Here is a 27,853-nt window from a genome sequence, read left to right as displayed (position 1 = left end):
AAACAAGTAGGAAAGCCATCATAAATAGTCATGTGAAGGCAAATCTTAGATTCTGATCATTTCCCATCTAAACCAAATCAAAGAAAGTCGTGATTGTCTTATGGTGACTGGAATAATTGGTTTAATATATTGTTACGGAAATCCCAAATCCAGTTCATTCCAGCTAAGTAATTTTCCCAAAAAAATTGCTTTTTATTATTTACCATTTCAGAGCCACAAACAAACAGAATGATACAAAACGTATCGGCCGCAGTTATGGTGTATGCTCATCGTATAAACTTTAGAAAAAGAAATCAATTAAAAACCCACATTTTTTTTTTTTTTTTTCTTAATATTTAATTACATTTTTTCACTTGCATATAAAAAGTGCTATAAAAATTTGAATGTATATGGTAGAGATCAAATTTTCTTCTACGCTTGCTAGAACGTCCGTTATATTGAATTTAATTACACGTTAATCGTGTGGGGTGTCGAAGAAAGAATAAAAGAAGGAATGCCGACATGGAGGCCAAAGAAGTCTCGCGTCGACAAATTCTCAACGACATCTACTTGAGCACTGCTTCTTGATCATCTTGAGCACTTTACGGAAGCTGAAGGAGACTACTTTGAATAAAATAAAATAGTTTTGACAAAATAACATAAATATATATATATTGAAAAATAACTTTGCTTGGTTAATCTATGGCTCCATTTGTTGAAGGAACGCGTGAAAACATAGAACTTTTGGCCAGTAAGGTTATGGAGAAATATCAACCCCGTGTAAGATAATATATGAAAAATTTGTCCTCTTTTCTGTAGATGATAGATATTTAAAGTGAACAGATTTACAAGAAATGCCTCAAGTAGACAAAGTGTAGTATTGCATACAACTTAGATATATATTTTTATGCAATTCACTTTTCTAACATACAGCCGGTATTACTGGATCGTGGATATTCTGTGCAAGAGAAATACACTTCAAAATTCTTTTATTTACAATTTTATTCCTTAAATTTCGAGTGCTCAACTAACTCTGCCTTTCACAATTATTCTATTTATATACATTTTTACAATCATATTACTATAGCCAAATTCATGGCTTCATTTTCAATCCCTGTCTGCTTTTCCGCAAATCGTTTTCATCGGCCGGCAGCTGCATGACGCGCCGCGAATGTGCATTTGGTTTTTCCCTCTTTAGGGAATTTTTTATTATGAAAATTACTTAGCTGAAATGAACTGGATTTGGGATTTCCGTAACAATACCCTCCACTTAGTCTTGTTCGTCCCGAACATGATCGTTTCAATAGGCGGTCAGTCGGTCAGGTGTACCGACTAGTTCTGCGTCTGGGATGTTTTTGTATTCGATAGACCACATCATTTATCCTTCTGATGATTTTGTATGGACCTTCCAAGTTACATTGCAGTTTTGATGACATACCTTTTTTGCGTAAAGGATTGTACAATAACGCTAAATCCCCTTCCTTAAATCCATGGGGGTCGGCAGTCAGATCGTAGCTTGCTTTCACCCTGTCATTTACGATTTACGTTCTATTTCGAACATGTCGGTGCATGTTATCCAATATCTCCCTCAATCTAGCAACATATTCGGTCTCGGTCCTTTGGACGTTAGGGTGTGTCACGAATTTCAAATCTGCCTCAGGCTAGATTTGAACAAAATCCTCACCGGGGATAGAGCAGTGGTGTTGTGCAATGCTGACCCGTATGCCATTAAAAATATTGGTATGTGTTCATCCCAGTCATGCTGATTGCCATTAATCTTTTTTCGCAGAGGTTCTTGGAGCGTTAGATTAAACCTTTCGACCATTCCGTCGGACTGAGGATGCATGAGGACGATAACTCGAGAAATTTCCATAACCAGTGAAAAATTGGGCTAGGAGAAAATTAACTTCTCCGTGTTTCGTGTGCTCAACCATTGTTATACGTTTGGGATGAGTTATACGTCCACCTATCTTTCCAGACGTTTTGCCACCATTGCATTGTTATTCTTTCAGCAATGGGTGCCGGATAGCAGATTTAAGTGTGCAGACAGAACTGTAATGTTATTCGCCGGTAGTTCTTTCGTTTTTGCCGCTATGGATACATAATTACTTCTTCAATAGTAGCTCGACAGCTAATATTCTTATCGTATTGTATTATATATATGTCTTTTTTTGTATGTACGTATGTTTATATGATAATGGGTATGTGCAAATATATGGAGAAAATTTATTTATTTATATAAAGAACGCGTATAGAAGAGAAGAAAACAGTTTATACGCTCACCGACAAAAATTATCATTTCGATGGGCTGGTAATTCCATTAGCCCCTCCGCTTAAATCTTTGGTAACAGAGTCTGCTGACTCTATCTACGTACGGCATTCATTTATTGGAATACGGGACTGGTGCATAGTCGCTAAAGTGTTAAACGTACACTTTCGGAATCTCTCGATATTGGTTCTTAAGCAACGTATGAGCTATGAAAATATGAAACTGAAATTTTCTCACTGCCACAGTGCACAAAATTTTATCAAAATATTCAAAAATAACGACAAAAATACGTGCACAGACATCAGACCGATAGGCGAACAGATCAGTTTTGATCGATATAACAAAAGGTGTGTCTATGTCAAGATTTATATGCCCCTTTCACAAAACCAGCAAAAATTTTTATCAAATTTTCACAAAACTAATAATGAAATAATTGCATCTCAATAGTTCAACGATGAATTTGAGAAGATTTGTGAAAAAGGCAAATAAAAAAAAAAAGGTGCACTTTATCATTAAATATTTGTTCACCTTGATAATAATAAGAATGAGTTTTTTCATTGAATAAAATTTATAATTTATTTAAATGGCCTTTTTTTCTTTTTTAATAAATATCAATAAACGATGCAATGCATTCATTTCTGTGTAAACGATTACTTCCAATCAAACTCGAATGTTATTATACTTCAATATTTACATAGATTTCAAATCGAATCAAACACAAAGTGCGTTAACTTATTAAACAAAGGTGTGAATGGTAAGATCATGGACGAAAGTGTGACCTGAACAACATAATAAATATATCTTACACATATATAATAAATATATCTTACGAGCCAACATTTTTCTCATTTTCTCCGGGAAGATGGAAACTTAGTAAGTCTAAATGTAGACTATAAATTCCAAGAATGCCAAGTTTTGTTAGTTCAACCCACGGTTCTTTAGCGTAAATAAATCGCAACATGTTAATAGCATATACACGAAAGCAATAAAGAAACAAGAGCTACTTTGAAAAACTCGATCAATAAAACGTATGCTGTTAACGTATGTACGTGATACGAGCCGTTGTTTATTTTGTTTATTTTTTATCTATATATTTTGTAAATAAATTTACAAAGTATGAGTTTAAAGGCTGCCGGATAACTTAGATCATATGCTCGCGTATTGAAAACTTTAGTGCACTTGAGATTTAAACCCGCAACCATTGCGCTGTTAGCAGGATCCCTTGGCATATTCGGCTACAGATGCCGGTGAACTGTTTCTTTTTTTTTTTTTGACAAAAAGTTATTTAATGGTAGTAATGAACGCACTCGGAAATAGACTTTTTATCAACCAACAGTCGCAAAAAAACAAAACGTCTCATAAAAATTTTCTACATTTGTCTACGTTTATGTCCGTTGACTGCATTGACTACTCACATACATGTAAATGTAGGGATGCATAAATACAAGGGTATATAGATATATTGGGTGAAAATACGGAGAAGTAAACTTCTTCTTAACCCAAATTCGACTGGGGATGGGAACTTCTCGAGTTGTTTCTGCTTTCCAACTTACAGCCAAATACGTTATGCGAACCGTACCAAAGGGTAAACGACGCGGAGTGCAATGTTTTCTTGCCTTTGCGGCATGGTTATTTTTGAGAAACATTCTTTCTACATCTCTAGAGATAGAAACTGCCCATGCAACCTGCCAGCACTCAGGTAGAGCGATACCGAAAGGTTGAGAAAATGCGGCAAGCTTTTGCACAATAATTTTCGCTATACGATGCTGCACGTAATTAACATTCTAACCACTACTCTCATTTGAGAACATGGCATGTTCGATTACACAGCGAGGACCAATAAACGAGGAGTGCCCATCTCGAGCTAAAGCGAAAGCGGTTTTAGAATGGTTTTATCTAAATTCCTAGAATCACCAGTGGGCAATGTTTTCATTAAAAAAACTGTGCGTGTTTATTTATATATATATGTGTATGTATTTACAGATGTTTGTGTGAGGGCTGGTTGTGTTTTTTATTCCCCATATGTTATGCTCGAAATCGTGTTTATACAATTCTATTCGACATTCCTTGGTCTTGCACAATTAATTTGCTGACACTAATCAATAAGTATTCAAATATGTTCACAATAAAGGGAAACGGGAATCTTAACTGAACAAACTCTAATTAATGATTGTAAAGAAAAAATAACGTACGAGGGTTAGAATTGGAAAATTCGCTCGCTCTGTCTAAGAAAGAAAGTTTTCGCATTTTCACCTCAACTTCCCATTCCCCTTGCGGCGAGCATATAATGCAAGTGGAGCTGACGGATAAATAACTAATAGATAATATCAATATAGACAATATAGATAAGAAACACATGCGTTATAGAATAACAAATTTTCAAAAGCAAGATAAATATATTTAAAAAGAGGTTGAAATTAATTCTGATATATTAAGATAGAATTAAAGCCAGGAATTTTCGAATGCTTTGGCATTTCCGGCACTTGACATAGTTGATATGGTACTGGTTGCTGGTTTTGTTAATCATGATGACGATGACATTGACGGCGTTTAGATTGAAAGGAAGCACCACAACTAAACTTTTACCATAAATGGCGCAAGAATATGGATTGGAACAAGCTGCACATGCATCGAAGATTGATAAACAATTTGAGCAATAACCTTTATCTTGAAAGTTCATGGCTTTAAAACTAGGACAACAGCGCAACTGATGGGCACGTCTGCACAGCTTACACAACGTTGAATTATTATTAAAGATATTGAGAAGAGTCAATGGGGGTCGTACGTTTCCTCGACAGATCTATTAAAGCAAGGAAGGATGATTAACGCGGAATGTCATTGGAATTTGATGGCAGGGCTAACTTCATCATAGGTCGTTTAAGAGTACCGTCAGAGCCACGTGGGTCTTCAACACGGATGTTATTGTCGTAACCTGGACACGTTCTTAAAACGCGACCCAATCGGCAATAATTAGTGGGTAGATAATCATTGCGAATTACAACCATTTCTCCCACTATAACGTTGCTCAACTTAATTATTCCTCTTTTTACTCACCCTCACTTATTATATTATATTGTATTCATATACATTTTTACCATAATATTGCTAGTACCTAATTTTATAGCTTCATTTTTAATTCCTTAACCTGATTTTCTGATGCTCGTTTTCCTCGGTCGACAGCTGCATGATGCGCTGCGAATGTATATTTGGTTTTTCCTCTTGAGGGATTTTATTACTTAGCTAGAAAAAACAGGATTTGGGATTTCCATAACAATACGATAAAAGGATTAAAGACGCGAAGTCTGCAGACTTTCGGTAACTGTAATTTGCGAGACAAAATGTCATATTCTGAGAAATAGTACGTTTGACCTAACATGATCAAATGGCTTTTAACATATTCCAACTCAGATTGGGTTATTACAGTGGCCTTGGGATGACGAGTAGGTGACCTTCTTTCTGGATATGTGGCATTAATACATCTGTAGATATATGGCATCACTCTTAACGTGCGGAAAATTTTGAGAAATGTTCGAAGATATCTTCGTGTTGAATAGTAAAATATGTTTGGACAGGTTTCTACTTTTCTTGAGCTGGAATAATGTGTGGGCACTTAAGCCATTCCGAGGAAGGTAATTTTAACCATTCACGTCCATGCCACCATATTTCTGAAAGGCATAACTCTTTAGCCGTGAGTTTTACCAATCTTTTTAATTATCGAAGTCACGAAACGAGTACGATTGTCAAATTCGTCCACGATCGTAGAGGATAGAGAAAAAAGATTTAATTGTGATCTCAAGACATCAATCAATTTCGTGAAAAGTTTTACGCCGCACTTTTCCCGGTGACGATATGAATTTAGTGAAGACTATTTTAGCTTTACCCATTACTAAATGGATATATACGTTTCCGAGTTGGTCTTCGGTACGTACACAAAGAGTAGCTGTGAATACTTTTCCGAGGCGTCGCAAAAACCGTGTAATTCCACTTTAAAGTTTGGGTGATAATCAGTATACCCAGGAACCCTTATATTTTCGATGTACATGTAATCAACAAGACCAGCAAGAATACCACCACCATACCACACCATCAGGATATCGTCTTTTATATTGTTTCGCTGACGCTTGTAGTAAATACGGTGCGTAATTTATACCGAAAGTAACAGTTAAGAGTTTATAACCAAGCGGATCCATTGCAGATTCGTCTCGAAAAATAGTTCTTTGGAAACGCATCTATTGGAGGGTATATTAACTTGATATTGAAGTTTCGTCTGCAGTTGTTTGCAGCGGTCGTTGTCGGTTGCTTATCGAGCGTTTCATGCGAAGTCGTATTATTATTACTGGACAGAGCAGAATGAAATTGTGTTTGGGCATTATTATTATACTTTAGATAATTATTAACCATCTCCCACTGCTGGATTTCTTCCTTAGGGAGAACAAGATGTTTTTATCAGCTGCTGTCTACAGTCCGTTCAGAGAATAACGCTTTCGCTTGCAAACGTAGAAAGAATATTTGCTAAGGAGTTTAGGCAACGTCTACGTTGCTTTGCGGTACCAATAAGTTCTTCCGCAGTTATCATATGAAAAGTCATACTTAATCTTAGAGCATGAGCATAATGTAGTTATTATCCAACGAAGCTATCATTTTAATCGAGTAGGCATTTAATTTTTCCTTTGAAATTTTGGGTTGTACAAACGGAGGCGATTTCGAATTCAAAGAAGTGGGATTACTAGTCGTATATCGGCAACCGATTATAAAGTTTGATACCAGGTTGTAAGAAAGTCGTTCATTTTTTTTTTCACGTAATTCTATACGTTGGTTTTGTCCCCATATATTAAGAGAAATTTCAGCTAAACAAGTGGAGCATAGATAAACGAGTAGAACATTTCAACTTTTTGCATCAATTTTCAATATAGTTAATTGCGTAATATTGTCATTAAAGGTTCGTTGTAGAGCTATGATGGATCGGCCAGGTCCTTTCCAATAGACGTCAATTTCAATACAGTTTTTAATTGGGACTGTATCACAATACATTTGCTTTCGTAGAGATCAGTTGGATTCATCCAAGCGATTTGATTCGTTAACACACTAGTTTTTATGATTTCCTTAGCTTCCCCGCAAGCACAGACAGTTGGTATAATATGTCGACTGGACTTAGCTTAAGGTTTTTTTTTGGATAAAGCCGTGAACATATCTCAAAATGTAGGCCTTGTTTTATAATCTCCTTGAAAAATTTCTGTATCGCTTGGAAATAGGGAATTATTGGGCATCAGAGCATGTAGGTTCTTCAGTAGTGTTATTCGCCTTTAGCGCTTGTTGAACTCTGGATTATATGCGTGGCACATTGTCAATAGGCCTTATTGGTATCAAAATAATGACTTTTTATCTCTGTAAGTGGTATCCCGTTTTTATTTTCATGAAAAACGGCTAACCATCATATGAAGTCCTCAATCAACTAGGTTTTACGCTGAAAGTTCTCCATTTCACCCACTTGTCTTTTCGATATTATAAACGAAAGATAATATTATAGGCAATGGAAAAATTCAATGAAAAGAAATGTAAGTACCTTGAAAAGAAACAGAATGTTTTTTGCTCGGATATGCATTTATATAATTCTTCTTTACTTCACAAATAAAGAGAAGCGGAGATCTTAACAAACTCCGACACTTTGAAAGAAAAATAACGTAGGAGGGTCAGAATTCGAAAAATCTCTCGTTCTGTTAAGAGTGTCGCCTTTTAATCTCAACAATACACGTGGCGATAAGAAACGCGAGTATTACACCAATTTTCCCGCGTTTAATTTGCAATGATGTGACCATCCTTTCATTGCGACTCACATGCGGCCGCAGTCATACGGAGTTCTCGATTGGCAAACACGTGACATTTATTTAAATTGACATGCATTTCCTAGACTGCGCTCTCTTTTTCCATTTCTTTTTTCATCACAATCGACCTGTTTATAAAGGTAAAGGGCACGTGCCCTGACTAAGTGGTCATTAAAAGAAAATGTATATATTAATTCCTACATATTCACTAATATAAGAGACTTACTCTGAGCAACTAGGCTTTTAAGCAATTTATCTAGACATTTATCTTGATGTACACGTATGTGTAGATATATACGCATTTAGACATGTACATATTGGATTTAATTTGTTTATAGCTACAATTAACACTCAGTCGGTAAGGGCACAAAATTTATAAATTACGCACATCTCCACTATTTCTTTTTCTTTTCCCTCTTTTTTTTGTCAGTCATCATGTTACACGAATAGGGGGCATCACCTTAGTGATTGGCCGAATTAAAAAGAAAAAAATCAATCTTCTATTCAAATTTGCAAGCGCTATGCATCAGCCACAAGTCGCGCCTTTGTTCCGCTGTCACACCAATAAAGGACATCCCCTGAGTGTTTGTCATACAAGGAGAATAAGGCAGACCAAGCTAAGCATGGATAGTCCGATTATGCCGTCCGTTGATGGACTCGATGCTATGAGTTGGTCTAAATGACGTTTTTTAATCTGATATCGACTTTTGTGAAATGAATGCAACGTCCTAGCATAACATTCAAAATGATAATGATTTGAAATCACTTCAATGCGCCATCTTCTATACAGATTATTGTAAAGCATGCCCATTGCACAACTTATCGCTCAAGGTCATTCTATTCCCGTGCATTCTAAGTACCAATCTATACTATTTAGTAAATCTAACAAATGTTAATTTCTTTTAATTCTGTTTATTTATTTTATTAAAATCAATTTTAATTAAAATCCCTCGTTCTTAATAAATTGATAAATAAATCAATTATGATTTATTGATAATTAAACATTTTCTACATTACAAATTTTTTTTTTTTAAATTTTTTTTCAATAAAAATTTCAAGCGAAAATACACACACAATCATAATCTTGAATTTAATTACATGAAAGTATGCAAACTACGATATGAAGCAAAGAATGAATGGGTGAAAAAGAGAGAGGATGATGTTTTGTATTCAAGGCCGTTTATGAGTTGGTTTTATTTGACGGTCTGTTAGTTAGTTTGGTTGTCCGTTTAATTGACTTTACTTAGTCTTTGCTTTTGGTTTTTTTTGCTTTTTTCTTTAACTTGTGGCTAACGTAATAATTAATTTGAATTAGTAGCACTTGTCTACCAATAATTTGCTAGCTATTTTTACCGGTTTCGTTATTACAATGTATTGCTATTATGTTTTAAAATTTTTTCTATCAAATAATTTAAACAATTTGTACTTAATATGACTTTTGAAAAATAAATTTTTAAATTGGCCGTTATTTATAAATAAAAACTATTTAATATTATTTGCAAGAAAACAAATTTATCTAAAGTTGAAAGAAACAAAAAAAAAATTTTTTTTGAAGAATTAGCTTGTATAAGAGTTACAACAAAAGATTCCAAAACTTTTACTTATTATTTAAACAATAAACTTGGACGAATATCAATTTTAAAAACCCTACAATGGACTACGACCGACCTTTAAATACTCTACCCCAACGTACAGATGCCTTTAAGTGTTTTGCCTGAATACCCGGTTTGTAAGCCTAACTTCCCGGCAGCCGAATGCAGACGAATTAATTTGATAACTGATAAATAACTCCCCCAAAAGGTAGTATAATACCCATTGAAGGGGGCCCTATTACTCCTAAGTTCCCAGATGAGAAAAAGGGGGTGAATCAATTTTCTTCGGCTTGGTCAGCGTCCAACCTTATCTGTCACCTCATTATTCAACGGCCCACGAAGCTTCGCAGCACTGCCACCATGATATCGCTCAAAATACCCTACTCAGCACTCAAGCAAGACGGCATCTATCCTGGTAATTAAATGGGATACGCATTGTCATAACAAAGGAACAATAAACTTCGCAATAACATTCGTGCGCACCCACAACTTCATGACTCGCATCCTTTGGTTTTACGCCATGCTACATAGATTTCAGTATTATTTAACTGCACGCAGCCAAAGTTACGCTTACCTTTGCAACAGTAACGGCAGCTAACCCAACTTACAATTATTCATGTAAGGACTTTTCAAAATAGGGCGTTATATGGGAAGTAGCCCGATTCGAACCATTTTTAATAGCTTTCATCCTTGTGGCGAAAAACGTCGGTGTACGAAATTGTAAAAAAAAAAAAATGGCGACCTGTAGGAAGAACAAGAAAGCGAGGCAGATAGACGGACCGGTAAGGTTAGAAAGTGATTCTGAATCGGTGGGTATAATAATCTAAACCTATCTAAAGCCATTTCATGTGTTACATACATCCATAGGTGTAGGTGGTATAGGGCGTAAAAAGACATTCTTGTAGCATAGCATTTTAAACTGAGAACAAGTCAGAAAACTATATTCGATCGCGACCGAATACCCACCACCGTCGTTCTAAAAAGAAGGAAATAACTAAATTTTCATACTTCATAATATTGAGTGAGTGTGGCTGATTTTTGCTATTTTCAGAATAAAAATGTAAGTTTATTTCGTGTATGTGCCGCACTTTATAAATAACAAGCAAAAATCATGGAAAGTTTCACAGTTTCTGTTACAATTGGCGTTTCAGGTGTATTCTTTGAAAAGTTTGCGTCATGTTCAAATTCTTTTGCGAGTATATAATAATGTTGACAAAATTCACGCATTAAGTTACACTTTTTCTTAAGATACTTTTAGGCTGCTGATGTTTACAAGAAATTACTATATCTATTTCACCTTTAAAATAAAGCTTCGTTTCAATGAAATAACTGTGGCGTTGTGTATCCAGATTCATTTTTCATACTTAAACAATTTTTATGTGTCTAATACGCCCCAGTGTGCCAATGAATTGTTGTGTCATGTAAAATGTTCCTTTTTAATTGCGTTTTCAGTTGAAATTAATAAGAAAAAAAAATAAATAAACAGGAAGGAAATGAATATGATTTTAAAAATTTTAGTTAAAACCTTTAATTTGTTAATATTTATATTTAGAAAGTTGTTTGCAAGACGTACAGACAGAAATGCTCAAATCGATTTAGAATTTGATGCTAAGCAGGAATGTGTATTCTTTGTGGTGTCTCTGATGCTTCCTTATGCGCGTTGTAAACGTTTTGACAAATGAATATATCCTTCACCATTCGGTGATGGGTATAATAAATGTTTTGTTTTTTTTTGCAAATACTCTAAGTGTGTTATATTGTAAACATTTAATTCTTTATACATTACCTTATAGTACAAGAGCATGCACACACACAACACCCAGAAGAACTTCAGATGGACCCATGTTTTATTATATATAGATTCAGAATCACTTTCTGAAACGATTTAAGCTTGTTTGTCCGTCGATCCATGTTGCTTTCTTCTTTACAACTTCCAGGTCGCAAGTCTGGACACATTTTGATCAAATTTGGTACAACGACCTGTTCTGGCCCGCATTCAAAATAGTTCTGGAGGCGATTGAAAGTGGTTTGAAGTGAACAACTTTTTCGACCACTTACCAAATAACGCCAAATTTTAAAAAATCGTTATACGAGAAAAAATGACAACTTTTAAAATTTCTCAGCAAAAGTCGCTGATTAATAGTATTTCTAAATTGGTATGAAAAATTTGATTAGACAGGGCCAATTTTTGAATTACCTCCCATATAACTGTTCCTACGAAAATTGAATCTCCATATGGTAACAATGTAATATTCAATATTTTGTGATGAAAATTGGTTCACAATAGTAAATTGACCTTACCGAATTTGGACGACTTAGTTCTCCTTCTTAGAGCCGGCCTCATGTAAGATTTCTCATAATTAGTAATGAAAATCAGAAACGATTTATTTTATGACGAAAATTATTCACTATTACCAACTTAGCAAAAAAAAGGAACGAATGTTATTACGAAAAGCAAGACTTTATATGGAAAGAAAGTCTAATTTCTAATGCTCTCTGACGTGAACTGAAAGATAATAAAATTAATATGGAGTCTATGAAGGGTGCTAAGTTTGGATCCTGTCATGTGATGTTTTGGGCGTCCCCGAATATGGGGTCTTTTATGAAAAGTATGTCTTTGCATAAAAGTAATATACTATTTCTGATGTAGTCTAGAGTATTTAATAGTTAATTTAAGATGTCATCGACTATACTCTTTCATTTCTATATCATGTCTGTATCCAACAAAGTGTAAATGTTCTTGATCAGCATCAAATTCTAAATCGATTTAAGCATGCCCGTCTGTGTAATGTCTGTTGTAAACATTCTCCTGGTCGCAAAAATTAAGCTAACGACTTCAAATTTGACAGAAACATTGAAGGTTCTTGCACGCAAGGTTGGCATTAAACATCAGCCGAATCGGTTAAAGGGTACACCGACAGCAGTCCATAAACTGAGAAGACCTCCGTTTTTCTCATTGCTTATAAACTATAGCAAATAAATGTACAAAAACTTGAATGCATATTCTGCGGGCGATACTGCAGCATATATGAACAAAAATGAAAAAAAATTACCACGCCTACCCTATACTATAGTATGTCAAAATTTAATTATTTTTTCAATGCCCTTATAACATGCAGAAACAGGCTTCAAAACCCATATAAAGTAAACAATTTCTTCGCCAGTTTCGGAACTTCAATGCACCTACACATGTCCTCCTGTTAGCCTATCCATATGTCTGTGTGCGCAACTTTGTAGCATTTGTGGTAAACACGAAAATGAAGATATCGCCTACAAATTTGCAAAAGAATTTTTAACTGACATAAACTTTCCAAAGGATACGACTACACCGCCAGCATGCCTCTACGGCAAAAACTTTTAAAAATAAAAGAAATCAACTGCGTCCAATCCATATTACCGAGCATGAGAATTTTGATCTTTCACTTTTTTTGTCTTTTCTTGTCGGTACAAACATTCAGTCCTGACCGAATTTAATTTTCTTATTTGTTTTTTTTTTCAGCATAGTGAATATACGAGACGTTTTTTCATTTTACATCTACATTTGAACTAGCCAATAAGATGACCAAGAATCTCATTCTTTTGGCATTACAAATTGAAAATATTATAACAAAAATTTCTAATTTTCAGGTTTTTTCCATTTTTTTCAAATTTTCGTTTACGATGTAATTTCATTTCATTTGCAAGAAAATTGAGAAAATTCTCAACATAAAAGAGTAGAAAAAAACGATCGAACTCACCTGCATAATGGGATACGTGGCTTTGCTTTTCCCTAAACGATGTATGATAGTCAACTTATCAGTGTCCGCTATAACGGCAGCAATATTGGATGATGTCAATATGGGACGTGCTAGCGGTAAAATTGGTACAAAGCCTTTATTACGTTCGGCAAAATCGCGATCGAGCCAGTAACGACGATTGTTAAACCCGCTCACTTGTTGTTGATGCTTTTGCGAATAATATCCGCCACCACCACCTTCGGCCTTATAAGCTTTAGCCCCCCAACCAATCGACGAACCGTAGTCACTTATCGAAGAAATGGAAGAACGACGTGACGACGATGTTGTAAATACATAAGATTTAGTTTTACGATATTGCTTTGTTGATCTTAGACAATCATTTGATAAAACTTTAAAGTTCTTACCATCATTGAAGATATCTTCTTGTCCTCCACTTACTATTACGTTTCCATTTGAGGATTTTAATGGTTTCACACATTGTTTCGTTAAAGCAGATGTTAATAAATCGCTGTCTGTTAGTTGTTGTTTTTGAACGCCAACAATAACTTTCTCATTGCTATCAGACGATGCCGTCGAATTTGATTTTTTCTCTAATTTTTTGTTACTATTTTTGTTCTTCTCGCGTGACAAATGATTATATTGACCATTACTATTATTATTACTGTTACTGCTATAAACATATGTCGTTTTCGTATATATGTTCTTAGTGCCTACGGTTTGAGCATAGCTGTAATTTGAATTATGATAAATAATCGATTTTTGAAGTATCTTTTTGCTGTCAGACGATGTCGATACCGGTGATGTCGATGTCGGTGATAATGACCGGGAAGCACCAGATGAAACTGAGACCGGGGGATTGTTAATGTCTTTCTTTAGGGTGGTAGGGTTATTGTTCGAATTTTTTAAATTCTTTTTAATTTTTGTATTTTCATTATTCCTATGGTTTTTCTTTTCTTTATTAGTTTGATAATTTCTGCTATTGTTGTTGTTGTTATTTTTCGTTTCAATTTGACGCTGAAGTTTTTGTTGCTTATGTTTACGTTTATTATTAACTTTTGCATGGTCGTCAGTCATTTTTAGGCCTTTCTTCGAAACGTTTTTATCTTTTTCTTGTTCTACGGTTAATTGTTTTTGCTTTTCTTTATATATCGAGTTTGTTGTTGCCATATCTGCAATATTTTAATATTCAAAAATTGATGTTGAATTTATAAAGCTTACTGTTATGATTATTATTATTATTTGCTAACTGTTTTTCGAAATTTTGTCTTTTGCCTTATAGCAACTTTAATTTAATTTAATTAAAAAAGTCTTTCTCTGTTTATATGAATTTTTTTTCTTTTTTAATGTCTACTTCTTACATTAATTGCACCTGAAATACACAATAAAAAACAAATTATTTCGTTCAAGTAATGATGATGCACACACACGTGTCAGTTTTTAAGGAAATTTATACAATTTCTGCATTTTATTATTATGAACACGCATGCATGCATGGGTGTAAGTCGCTGTTTTTGAAAAGAGCACTAAAAAAATATTCTTCTCAAAATATTTTCTCTTCGGAAATATTTCTTCCTTACATTAAATTTCCAAATCATACTAAGATGGCTGAAAATTAATTGATATAAAGGTTTTTCTCTCCTGCTTTCTTTTATTATTTTTTCTCTGCTTTGCTTTACTTAGCTGATTACTCTTTTAATTAAAAGATCGCATAATAAAATGTTCAATTACTTAAGGGTACGTTTTTCAACAATGCCTATAAAACTGTATAAACAAAACCTATTGAAGGAGAATAACATAATGAGAGGGAAAATTGACTGAGTCTCTCTCCATGAAAGAGAATAATTTTAAAACATGTTCAGATATGTACAGTACGCGTGAAGTGTTGCTACAACATGTTTACATGATTACAAAGCAAACACCAACTCATCATATTTTAAAATAATTGTAAAATGTTTCTTGCGTTAAATCGACACACATGCTTCTATCCATTACTAACTGGAATGCTTAAAAGGTTAACCAAAAACGCTTCCTTGAAATGTCTAGTGTCGTTTTTGACGTTGTCCTATATGCCAGGGTTTATGAATTTAAAAGAAATGCTTTCTTTTCCATGCGTTCCTCTTCGCGAGAAGTTACCGTAATCGTCGCAGTTTCTACATTGTTTGAATTGCATATCCGGATTTCACAAATACAATAATTACAAATTCAAACAAATCAAAATTCGATAGTAAAAAAAAAGTTTCGATAGTAACTGCAAAAAGAAAGTAAAACAATTTATATTTTGTTTCTTTTACACAACAATTTATATCGTTTCATATATACACTCTCAATGTATTACGATGAAACACATTTCAATTAGAAAACAAGTAATTAAACATCCAATGGCACCATAAAATACTCTACAGCATTTCGCTTAATTTATTTGTTCATGCAAAGGCTTCTTAAACCAGGGCGAATATATCGGAAGTGTTCGAAAAAGTTTTCCAGTAGAGTTCATCTTCGCCAGTGCATTAAATATCATCAAAATATAGTGAAAATGGATAGGCAAACTTAGATAGACTCAGAAAGTGATTCTTGATCGATTGGCATATTAAACGGTGGATCTATGCCAATTCCTTCTGATTATTGCACCCATGCGAACTTAATGTAGCATTGTACTACAACCAGTGCATCGTATAAAAAGTACATCATATCATCTTTCTTTTAATTGCTTTTCATTCCCTTTGCTTGCCTACTTATAAATGCACATACGTATCTACTCTGGAGACGTTATCATGGCAAAATATCAATATTTTGTGTTAATTAAGTGCGAACCTTTTAACAAAATTAATTGAATTTTGAACTTATTTGAAAATGGAAATGAAACATTCTAGATTACATTCATTGTTCCACGTTATAAGTAAGTGAAGATTTGACACGTATTGCCACAAGCTAATTAAGGGTGAAAACAAATGGCAATTTAAGACGATTATATTTTAAAAATTTTGTGTACTCATCACGAGGACCATCGCAAGCTTCATATCGTGCATACATTGCTCATCAGTTTTGAATATATCTCTAAATATCCCCCACCCATTTTTCTTTTGAAATAAATATTAAGCTCGCTTGATCTAAGAAAATTCTTGTTAAATTAATTGCCCATGAAAAACCAAAGCTTGTGTGTCCGTCTTCAATCTTGTGTTCAACAAATATCTATAATTCGCCCACATACGAACGCCATTGAAAATGGTCCGGCTCGGACCATTTCTTAGAGCACGTCCCATTTATGTTGGCGTAAAGTATTTTAATGTAGGCAGTGACCACTATAATGTTTTTACTTGTTTTTTAATTATAAGATGAAAATTGTGAAGGTCTTAAATAGGAATAAATCCCTTTGATCCTAAATATTTTCTTAAGTTCCGAAGCATTAAGTTGGAGAATCATCCCAAATTGAACTAACCCCAATTGCCTAAAAAACAATTGTTCACAAGACGCAACATGCAAACAAAATTCTTGGTGAAGAGAAGTGATTCGGAAGAATCATTTCCTTCCAATCAAAGGTAATAGATAAAAATAATTACTCATAGATAACTCAATCAGCTAGATATCAAGAGCAAAATAATTTATAAGATTAATAGCTCTAAACACTGTTAGCCTTAAGAAACAATAATTCAGAAATACACCAAACTCTCTTTTTACATAATTTTGAATTAACGGGGTCACCAATGTATACATCTACCGTGTAACGAAAGAGTTGAGCGTATATGAAAACCGTTAATCGAATATCTCTCATTAGTTCCAATACTATTGAAGTGTCTCCTAATAATTGCAAACTGTTTAGTAGACAGAGAATCAATCTCGAACTATACTAAGGAAAATTTCCCCAAATTGGGTGTTATCGGCAATTTCACAGTCGAATGCGCTCTGCATAAACAATCTCTAATCATCATTACCAGGAATGGAACAATTTTAGTTGAAATGATAAGACTCGTATCAGTATTGTTTGGGGTGATTTCTTTTTATAAGCACATATGTACATATGCATACATATAAAATAAATATATATAATGTATAGTTTTATTTATCTCAACTTTCTTATCATAGATTGTGTCGTAAAATAAAAACAAGAATCATTCTTAATGAAGCGCAATTCTTGATATTAAAGAGTGGTTTTTCTGCGTCGTTCGTTTCTACTATGTGTGCGTGTCTAATATTGTTTTGTATAAATAAAAAATAATTTTTGTTAATAGTTATGCAAAAAGTGACTTTTATAACATTGGTACGATGATTTCGTGCCGTGTCTGCCCGGCAAGTTCTCCTTACGTACATTTACCTTTGATCGTCTAGATATTCTAAATGCGTTAATATTTCAGTAAGTTTACGTTCCTATTTGTAATTCTGTCCGATAATTGATCTTGACTTGTCTAGTCCAAAAGCAGCTAAAAAGCTAAATCAATGACCTGCAGTTGAGAAGAAAAAAATGATTCCGCCGAGAGATGACATTAATCGAAGACTGCACTCTTTGCATCGTTACCTAATATGAACACAAATACAAAGCCAAATGCAGCTTCCAAGCTGAATTTCTATGAAGAGTTCCAGGGGCTAATTGAAACTAAGAACACGTAATATATTCGTCAAAATTTCTATATTCTATCTTCATTTATGATAACCTTCGACTTTCAAAAAAACATGACAAACCTAAGACAATGATGACGGTTTGTGTGTGTTCGAAAAAGGCACAAAGAATATATGAGAGGACTGCTTCAAACGAATTTACAACTATATACGCATAGTTTCAGCAAACTCAGAAGCTCTACTTAAACATTTACACGGAGCCTTTGATTTTATTTCTTGATAATATAAGATTTTTAAAAGCCAGCGAACTTAGGACATATGTGTTGAACTTTAATTTTCCTCCTTTTTTTAGAAACGAATAGCTTTAAAATAAATTATTTGGATATCAAAAGAATACACAATCAAATTAGTGTCTCCGCACTTAATCACAAGCTCTGCTGCCCTCTCAAACTCCTTTAAACCGTAAGAAAGCAGAAGGAAAGAATAACTTTTAAAAGCGTGTACAGTCCTTAGAGTAACATTTTTGTTCATCTCGCAAATAAGACTCAATAGAGGAAAATGTTCATGAAAAAGCATTGAGTATATTATGCATCTGTTCTTGGATTTATCGTCGCCACAGTTTTGTAATACTTACCTATTTTTCGTCGGAATAGATTTTTTAACATTTCTGTGCTTTTTAAAAAAATAAAAGCTTTTCGTTCCTAAACTCTTTGCCAAAACTGCATACGTACTACGCACATACGAACAAGCAAACGGATCAAATGTGTATAATAAAACATTTGTGAAATACTAAGTGGTGTAAAAAGCATTGACCTTAATAATAAGAACCGTTTTACCCTATGACACTTATTATATTTTCTGAGAGTAAAAATTCAACAAAAGCGGCAGAGATGAATGATCACTAAAGTTCATACTCCACTTTCGTAGAAGACGAAAGCAACGTGCTCGTCTTCTTCTTCTTGCGTTCGTCTTTTCTCTTCTTCTTCTTCTTTTACACTCCTATCAAGATAACCTAGAACTAATTTTCATCGGGGTTGACTAATTACATTTTAGAAAAGCAGCGATAAAAGTGCTTGCAATAAAAACACCTTACCAGCATATGCGGCTGCTGTAACCGCTCATTAGTCATAAAAGGAAACAATATCTTTTTTAGTTCTACTCTTTTTGATTTTGCATCACATTTGGTATTCCGGAGCAATAGTCACAATGGAACTTCCGAACAGCAGCTTTTTATTATATAAATATGTTAAGTTACGAAAGCCACCATATGGCTGCTTTGTGACGTATAACCTCTTTATGATGCTGCCCAATATGCGGCTGTGTTTTCGACTTCTAAATGCTCATCTTAACCTATACCAAAGCGTCTTTATCTTCACGAAGACGAATAAGTCTCGCCGAATCATAAAAAAGTTTTTCCAAATCACGAAACCGATTTACTAAAACATGTATTTAATAAATATAATATTATTAAGACAAGAAAACTTTTGCTTGAATATGAATTTTTTTTCTCGGAAACAAACCTATAGTTTCGAGTAAATTTAAGTGCGCTCTTTTTTAAGAAGATCTCTTCTTACGAAATGAAACTTAACTGTTTTACTTTTCGTTTCATTGCATATAAATTCAATCATTTCCAATTCGAATCTCATATTATAAATAGTTAAAACCATGAATGTATAAGAGAAATCCTATATATAAAGATTTCGCTCACGGGAAAAAATTAGTGCGAAACAATTACTCTAACCAGCCCAACCTTCTTTCAGCATAACAACACTGGCTCACATTGAAAGAAACTTTATCACGATATCTGCTGTATTCCTCTGACTTTATTCTAACAAATATTCACATCTGCAAAATAATTTCAACATCAAAATCTGTGGAAAATAATAAACAACTACCTGAAGTGCCTCCTAGCAAGGAATTATTGTCGCTATCTCTTTGTTGTATTCGTTTATTTTTTATACACTTATATATACAAGATTATATATTATATTTCAAGCACTTGTACGAATATATGGTAAGAATTAAGAGAAAATTTTTAAAAATAGCTTCGTCCTAGCTTTGTTACTTTCCTGAGTGTAGAAAATTCTTTATTAATTTCTAAATTCAAATCGTTACTCATTTTAACTTATTGTGAAGTTGCCTCCCCTTGAAAATTAATCGTCAGAAAAGTTTTAAAAAATTTCACATATAATGATTTGCAAAAACTAATTTCTAAGCGTATGTAACGCTATTTGCGGTCGTACAACCAAATATCTTATGCAAATAAGTGATCCCCTTATCCCTCTCCGTAACCGTGACAATCTAATATTGTTATATTAGATAATAAAGTGTTTTCCTATTACGTTTTAAACCCGGTTATAGATACGTTCATATAATGTACATATAATATTCATAAACTATATCCATATATATTTATATACATATACATATATATTGTTTAAAACAATTTAAATTACAACAGACGCGGACTATTTTCTTTAACATGTAAGAAATAATATAATCTTTTTTCAAAACAGACTAAAATTTGATTCTCATGCATAAACAAAATACGCTAAAGGAATCTTAACTTAAATAAAAGAGAGCGACGAAAGAGAAATAGCAGCTGCCTCTGTTTTTAACCTCTGTGTGTGTGTGCGTGAATGTGTGCACATGTGGCAAATAGCTTGCTTTCTATTAATTGTATGCATATACTGCGGTATTTTTTTCCAAATACGTTCGGCGACGTCACACAAACCATACAATAGTCAATAGTAAATTGTTGCCAATTCAATTATAAGTATAGAGAGAGAGAAAGAATCCTTTCTTCTTATTATTATTAAATATGAAAAGAAGCTTTTTATTGCAGTGAATATATATATGCATACATATTGATATTCATACATAATTGATAATTGATTTTCGTAGTTTAATAAAAAAAAAAGAATGCAAGTTATGACAAAGTCAAGTAAATGATAAATGAAACATTATAAGTTTATAAATTTTCATTAGCATCAACATTATAAAACTTGCAAAAAATGTTCTGCGAATTAATACTGGAAGGTGCAATAATGATTCCTTATATTTTTCGCCATTAATTATGCAGTCGCAGACACAACACACACACAAACACGTACTTACGTGCAATACATGCATAGTACTCATGTGTGCACAAATTTACCTACGTAGATAGGTATATGGATAGGTATAGCTTTTTTTCCAAATATTTATAAAATAGATTTTCTTTAACTTAATTCTTTAATATTGTATTAAGAGATTTTCTTTACTAGCGAAAAATTCATACTTTTTCCCCGTAGCGTTGATAACAAAAAGAAAAAAATATTTGCAAATTTTTTTTTCAAATATCTCGTGCTTATTTTGTTCTTCTTCTTCCTTTCACTCTTCACTCTTAATGAGATATATAACTCTTTTTGGTTATAAACTCCTTTAAAAAATTTAAAAAAAAGGTTTATTATTCGATTTGATTTGCTCTGATTTTTCAAATCTTTGCACAGAATTGATTAAATGAATCAAACGGTGGAGCAGAAAACGAATACTTTGCTGTTGCTATTCTTCTTTTCATTTAACTATTAAAGTAAATTTAATAAATAAGCCGTAAAAAGTGAAAAACAAATACAAACACCCGGTATTTGATAACAGCGACGTTCTACGGTTTTAGAGAGTCTTACGAGTCGAACATGTGGCGAACAACTAAATGACAGACAACCACCGCAAGCGCCAAGAAATCCAATCGCATTAAAAATTGTTGTTGGCGTTTGTTATTTTCCTTCTTAATTTTTGCGTTTTTTTTTTTTGCGTTTGAGGAGACGAATGCCAAAAAAAAGAAAGAAAACCATCTACATATACTAGAAATGGCACAAAATTAATTTACACAATGACAAATACCACAAATAAACTAATGTGTTACACACAATTGCAAGCATATGTTTATATATGTATATGTGAATTTGGTGTGGGTAACATGAGAAAAAAAGAATGAAAAACAACACAAACTTGTATATACACAAATGCGACTAGGAAACGAATCTTTAGTTTACAAGCTACATTATAGAACGAGTATTACTACATTTCTCTCTCTCTCTCTCTTTCCCACTCTCTTTCTCCATGAAATGTGAAAAAAGAAAGCAAACAACGAAGCGCAAGAATCTTAATAAAAGAATCACATAATATTTCGGCCTGAGAATATATCCGATAGTGCATAAAAAAAAACAAATTGATCTTATTTACGAAAATCTGAATAAGAGATAAATTTAAGAATCAAGTCGTTTTATTTTATACTCTATCCTAAGAGAAATTTAACGTCTTTGCCGATAATTCTGAAACTTTTAAGCGAGGGTTGGAAAAGGAGTAAAGAGCAATCATCCCTTAAATGATCTCTATGCAGTTGAATATTTAATGTTGATAAAGTAGCAAGTTATAGAAAAGTACTTATATAATTGATTTGAATTCACATTTTTTTTCTTTGCTAATTCCACCGGCTTCTGAACCAATAAACAAGTTTTTCATTAAATCTTGATTACTTTTCGTTGTTTGCGATAAAATGATAGTAGCATCGATAACGTATTTTATTCATTTTTCGCTTTCTTTCACAAACAAAAAGAATAATTGAAGTCATTCCACCCCTCTTAATGGCTATAAGCACATGTACAAATATGACTATGAAAATTTCCGAGGATAATAACATTTTTGTTTTCTGCTCTGTCCTCCCAATGAACTTCTTGCGGCGCTATCAAACATTCGTCTAAAACCAGTAGTTTTGTCTTCAACACCTTCTTTCTTTTAGTTTGTGTATTTTGTTCATTTTCATCGAAAAACTTGTGTATTTTGTTTAGATTCATAGAAAGATATGTAGCTATGCCACGGAAAGATTTGTTTCAAACTAGTTCGTTACTAAGGTTTATAAACACAATAGGTTTTTTACCAACAACAGATTCTGTTTTTGTTAGCTGAGAGTACGCTCTTAAGAGTTCTGAAGCCATCGGTCATTGCTGCAATAACAGAACTTCCAGGCCTCTAAATGGACAAGCGGCTGCCGAACCGACGACGACTACTTCCTCATCAACACAATGAACTACGAAATTGTAGTCAAGGTCGAAGAAGAGTTTGCATCATTTGTTGGGGTAGCGTTCAAGGACATTAACATACGGTACCTAAACAATGCAGAAGAAGGCTACTGCTCACAGGTAAGGAATCGCGCGCTACATCCATGAGCAGCTAGCCTGCCAAGCGTGTCTAAGGGAGTTCACCCAAGAGGAAGAAGACATTTTCGGAGCGGTGAGCGGTCGAAAAGCTGCCAAGGAAAAGGAAAAAAGACAACTTGACCCTCACCAGCTTGAAATCGGCCTTTTCAACAAAAGAGATGCTCAGCGTATTCAAGTCAGCGTACATAATTTTCTATACAAATATGCAGCAAAACCTTCAAAGAGAACTTCGACAAAAATATTACATGATTCTAAATTACAACACACTATCAAGCAGCACACCACCGACCAAGTGTTTATTAGTGCATTGAAAATAGGTACGCCCGTTCCGCTACTCCAGAAAAAGTGTAGCGCGCCTCGTTATATAAAACCAGTGAGGCATAGTACACTATGTGTGTCGAGATGGTGTGGTGGGAATTCGAGAGGGCCAGACGCAATTTAAAGCGCCTGGAAAAAGAGTGTCCGAGCATTTAACGAACCCTACAATGTTTTCTACGCCGCTATGCGGCAACAGCAGAACGAGATAGGCAATCTTCTTGCTTTCTTCAGGGCGAATATGCCAGTTGAATTAGAAAGAATAACACTTGTAGAATGTATAGAAACAAAGCTTGCCAGTTGCAAAAAAAAAAAAACTTGATTGTAAATAAAAGAATGTTAAAGTGAAAACGTGCAAATGTATTTGCCTTAGCAAAAAAAAAAACCACGATCTAACGATACGAACCGTATTCAGAAGAGAATTTCGTAACAGTATTAAGCGCTGCGCGTGATACTTGACTATACAAAATCGAAACGACTTCATTCAGGGATTGCAGTCCATTTTCCAAAGATTATTAAAGATCTTTTTGCTTAAAAGCAATTTACATTAGGACAAACGTGGATGTGAATTTCCTTGTAGAAACGGGTTTTTTTTTGGGTAAAAAAGAAGTAAGGATACCCCGATGATCCAAGTTATAATCTGTCTAAATTCTGATTAAAACTATATTTCATTTTTACATCCTTCACTTTCTTCTGTTACAAGTAAAAATCAAAAGTACAGAAAACGAGTACAAGCCCCGAAAATCGGGAAAGCTAAAGGGTTTTTTTCAAGGTATGATCAATATCTTATTTGCTAATAATAGAATTTTTATGGAATACAGAAATTTCTTGATTTTTGCATGAACAAACTCTGGCGAACATAATCGAGATTTCAGCCAAAAAATTGATTTATACGCCCAGCGTTCCAGACATTTGACAAATTTAGTGCAAGTATCTTCTAAAGTAAATATAAAAATAAATATGCTGCTTCCGATTTATATATGTGAAGCGTGCACCTTCTTAATTCGGAAAACAGAACCGTCTAAATGCTGGTATTTCTATGTCCTTAACTGGTTTTATGCATTTGGTTCACAAGTATAATGGTTATACTCGCTTTCAGATGAGCCGTAACGAATCATAAAATCTCCTGTTACCTTTGCCATAATTTAATTAAGGGAAACCATTTTTGCACCAACCTTTTAAATGATTTTGTTAAGCACTCATTTTGAATTGCAATCTCTTGTTACCTGTACATTTCCCTATTTTGAATTTTCCCTACTTTGAAATTTCCCCATTTTTGAGTGTTTTTTCTGGTCACCTATGGTGTCGTATTTACACCCTACACCAGCTTTAATGCAAAGGTGTAACACTTGAAATAGACCCATCGACCGATCGATTCAGATTCAACTTCTGAGTCGATCTAAGCTTCTTTGCCTGTCGACCTAATGTTCTTGTCATCTTGTGTTTGACGCCGATGCGCTGTGGCTGACTGACGAACGTTAATGAAAATGTTTCAAATCCAATTTTTCGTTCACTTTATTGAAATGTCGTTATATTATTAACTGCAGGGTAGGGTACTTAATGGTAAGCGGTGGCACACTTCAATTGTTTTACCATTGTTTTAAATAAATACAGTGCACACCTCCAATGACCATGCACCAATGTATGGCCGGACTGTTTACCTATTGTGGCCAAATCGACTTGGCGTATTATTCCCTCAACGTGTACACATACTAAGTTTCAGCTCATTCTCCCAATTGCGACCAATGATGGACAAACTGATAAACTTATGCAAACCACAATGTAACATTCATCGATAAAATAAATTCTTCATAAAATTCCTAACGGATAGTCTTGGATGTTGCAAATAATATAATAAAATGGAGCCTTTAATGATGAACACAAGAGTTCTTTTTGAATACCTTGGTAGTCCCATTGCAAAAATCTTACTTAACATCTATGCATTTCATCACTAAGGATTTCTCTCTTATGCTGCCGTATAAGGGCTATTAGTGTACACATTACAGTTATGTAAGAGTATGTCTTAAAAATTAGTTGTTAACTTTGAAGGTTACAGAATTAATGGCTTCAGTAAAGTAACGAATTTATGTCTACAGAATTTTAACAGCGAAGGGAGAATAGGTGCTCCCTCACATGCTAATTATCGGTGCTAGTTTCAACGGTTTAAAAGTGATGATTTTAACGTCCATAACAAAGATGCCCTCAAGAACCAAAAAACTCAGAGACAATGAGTTGCCAGACTTATTGAACCAGAATCCTCCTCAAAAGGATGAAAAATGCCATTTTTCACCGTCTCAACATACCGGTTTGATTGATTCCCGACCAAAAAAGAAGAGTCCTCTGTGTTGTATTGTGATTTGCAATGAAAAGTGAGCCTACTACGACGAATATTCATGGTCATAAAGTTTTTTTGTACATTTGGCGAGGTCGGCAAAGTGTAGTATATCTGGTAAGGTGTAGTATAGCTGGTATAGTTTCATTCGGTGTAGGCAGAAAAACCTGTTACTGCAGATGTCTGCCGAGCAAATTGAACGAAGTGTTGTTGCAAAAAAGACCAGCAATAGCAATAGCAAAGTCATCCCCCTCTTACGTGACAACGCTCGGGTACATACTGCAAGAGTTGTCGAAAGTGCACTCTTTTACCTCGAACGGTCAGTTCTGGCGCAACCAGCGTATTCGACAGACATAGCAACTTCTTCAGATCGATGCAGCATGGCTTGGATGGTGCGTGGCTTCGAAATGCTGGAAAAGTGCGAAAATGGGTCGTTCGCTGCCCAAACAACATCGTTTCTTCAACACGGTATCGCCATGCTGCTAGAAAAATAGAAAAAAGTTGTAGAAAATGAACCATGATATTTTAATTAAAATGAATTATGCCAATTTCAACAATTCTCAACAAATTCATTTTTCAAGTGAAAAAATGATCAACATACATGCCAGCACTTAAAAAGTTCAACTATCTCCCCGGTACATGCATATCTTTTAGAAAAGTCATATAAGGCATTACAAATGAAATGAGAGCATTAGTATATTTACTCATTTTCTTGTTAAAGGTACAAAACGTTTCATGTATGCCATTCTCTGTTATTTAAGAACACTTTTTTGCGACGTAATTGCTTTCATTTTTTTTCTTTTAATAAAGTAGAACGCATAAGAAGAAATTGAAAGAATGTTGTTTATCATGTCTGTCTCCCTATATATGTATGTGTACGTATACCCGTCCATGTATATACATACACATAAATATATACATATATATACATATATAATTAAAAAAATTATTAAGAGCCAGTTCGAGTTAACAAAATAAAATGCTCTTTAAAACGTAAATTCTTCGATTTTTACTTTTGTAAAAGTCATGACATTTTGTAAGAATAATAAGTTCTATTACCTGTCATACGAACAATAAGTTAAAGTGAAAATTCAATTAATGAATAGTTTTTAAACTCATATAGAACCAATTTCAAGAAAGACGACTAACTGTTCAACGAACAACTGTCATCACATGACAGAATAGCTCTAGATGTTTGTTTATTTAACAAGCATTTATAAATTAATTGACGAATTGTGCTTCCATTCCACGTAAGTAGGATCTTGCTTACCTTAAATGCCTAATAAATATGAAGAAACCAATTAGTTCTTCTATGAACCGAAAGTGAACGTGAGAATATCATATAAGGCCGTGGCCCCTACAGTGTTAGTGTAAACTACTTCTTCTTTCTTTAAACTTATCACGAATGTAAAAATTGACAAAAAAGTTATAGATATTATAGTATAAACTTGTTTCTTTTGTGTGCCTGTGCAAGTATCAGTTCTTTCATTTTAGATTACTTCTATAGAATCTGAAACTGGTTTTGATGAATATTCGCAACACATTTTCGAACAATATCAGGCTTGTAACTTGTGACTTATGAATAGTATTGATGAAATATCATTTTTCTTTAAATTTTGCTAAGTTTCTGTTTTCAGCGATTCCTAATATAGCCGCAAGCAAATCACACCAATTTTCAAAATTCATCTCCGAACCTTAGGCGGATAGACATTTCATCAATTCAAGGTGTTATAAATAATTATATTTTTATATACATGAGCGTAACTAGCTGAATCAACTGAAAATATGACGATACATACAACAAGAAAATAAAAAGCGGGGGGATTTTTTTACCCGTGTGATATATACAAGAAAGGAATAAAAAAGAGTCTAATATATACAGCAAGAAGAAGAAAACTTATTATACGAGGGGTGGAATATAAAACCTTTAAATAAAATAAGAGAAATTTTAAATTAACTTAGTGCCCGGTCCAGAAGTTGTTTGATTACAATTCTGACTCTGAATTTGGAAACATCTGAGAGAAGTAAAAAGAAAGAGCAGGGCTGAATTTGGTCTCG

The 27,853-nt window shown here is 33.9% G+C and overlaps 1 protein-coding gene across 2 annotated transcripts in view; it reads right to left on the bottom strand.

Annotated features, from left to right (window-relative positions):
- Positions 1 to 21,509, bottom strand: part of LOC119642241 (terminal nucleotidyltransferase 5C-like) — a 182,239-nt gene extending 160,730 nt beyond the window's left edge. The window contains exons 1-2 of one of the 2 annotated variants that reach the window (XM_038041303.1): positions 21,231 to 21,509; positions 13,400 to 14,768 (exon numbers count right to left, since the gene is read on the bottom strand). In XM_038041303.1, coding sequence (XP_037897231.1) covers positions 13,400 to 14,566 — 1,167 coding nt within the window. In that variant the 5' untranslated portion in view covers positions 14,567 to 14,768; positions 21,231 to 21,509. The remainder of the gene's footprint in view (positions 1 to 13,399; positions 14,769 to 21,230) is intronic. The other variant, XM_038041304.1, reaches the window with a different exon arrangement.
- Positions 21,510 to 27,853: the final 6,344 nt, after the last annotated feature.

Source organism: Glossina fuscipes, unplaced genomic scaffold (assembly GCF_014805625.2).
Source record: "Glossina fuscipes isolate IAEA_lab_2018 unplaced genomic scaffold, Yale_Gfus_2 221, whole genome shotgun sequence".
In the NCBI taxonomy this organism is placed as follows: domain Eukaryota; kingdom Metazoa; phylum Arthropoda; class Insecta; order Diptera; family Glossinidae; genus Glossina; species Glossina fuscipes.
Note: the sequence above shows the minus strand (reverse complement) of the source record. Positions and strands in the feature narration are given on the sequence as shown.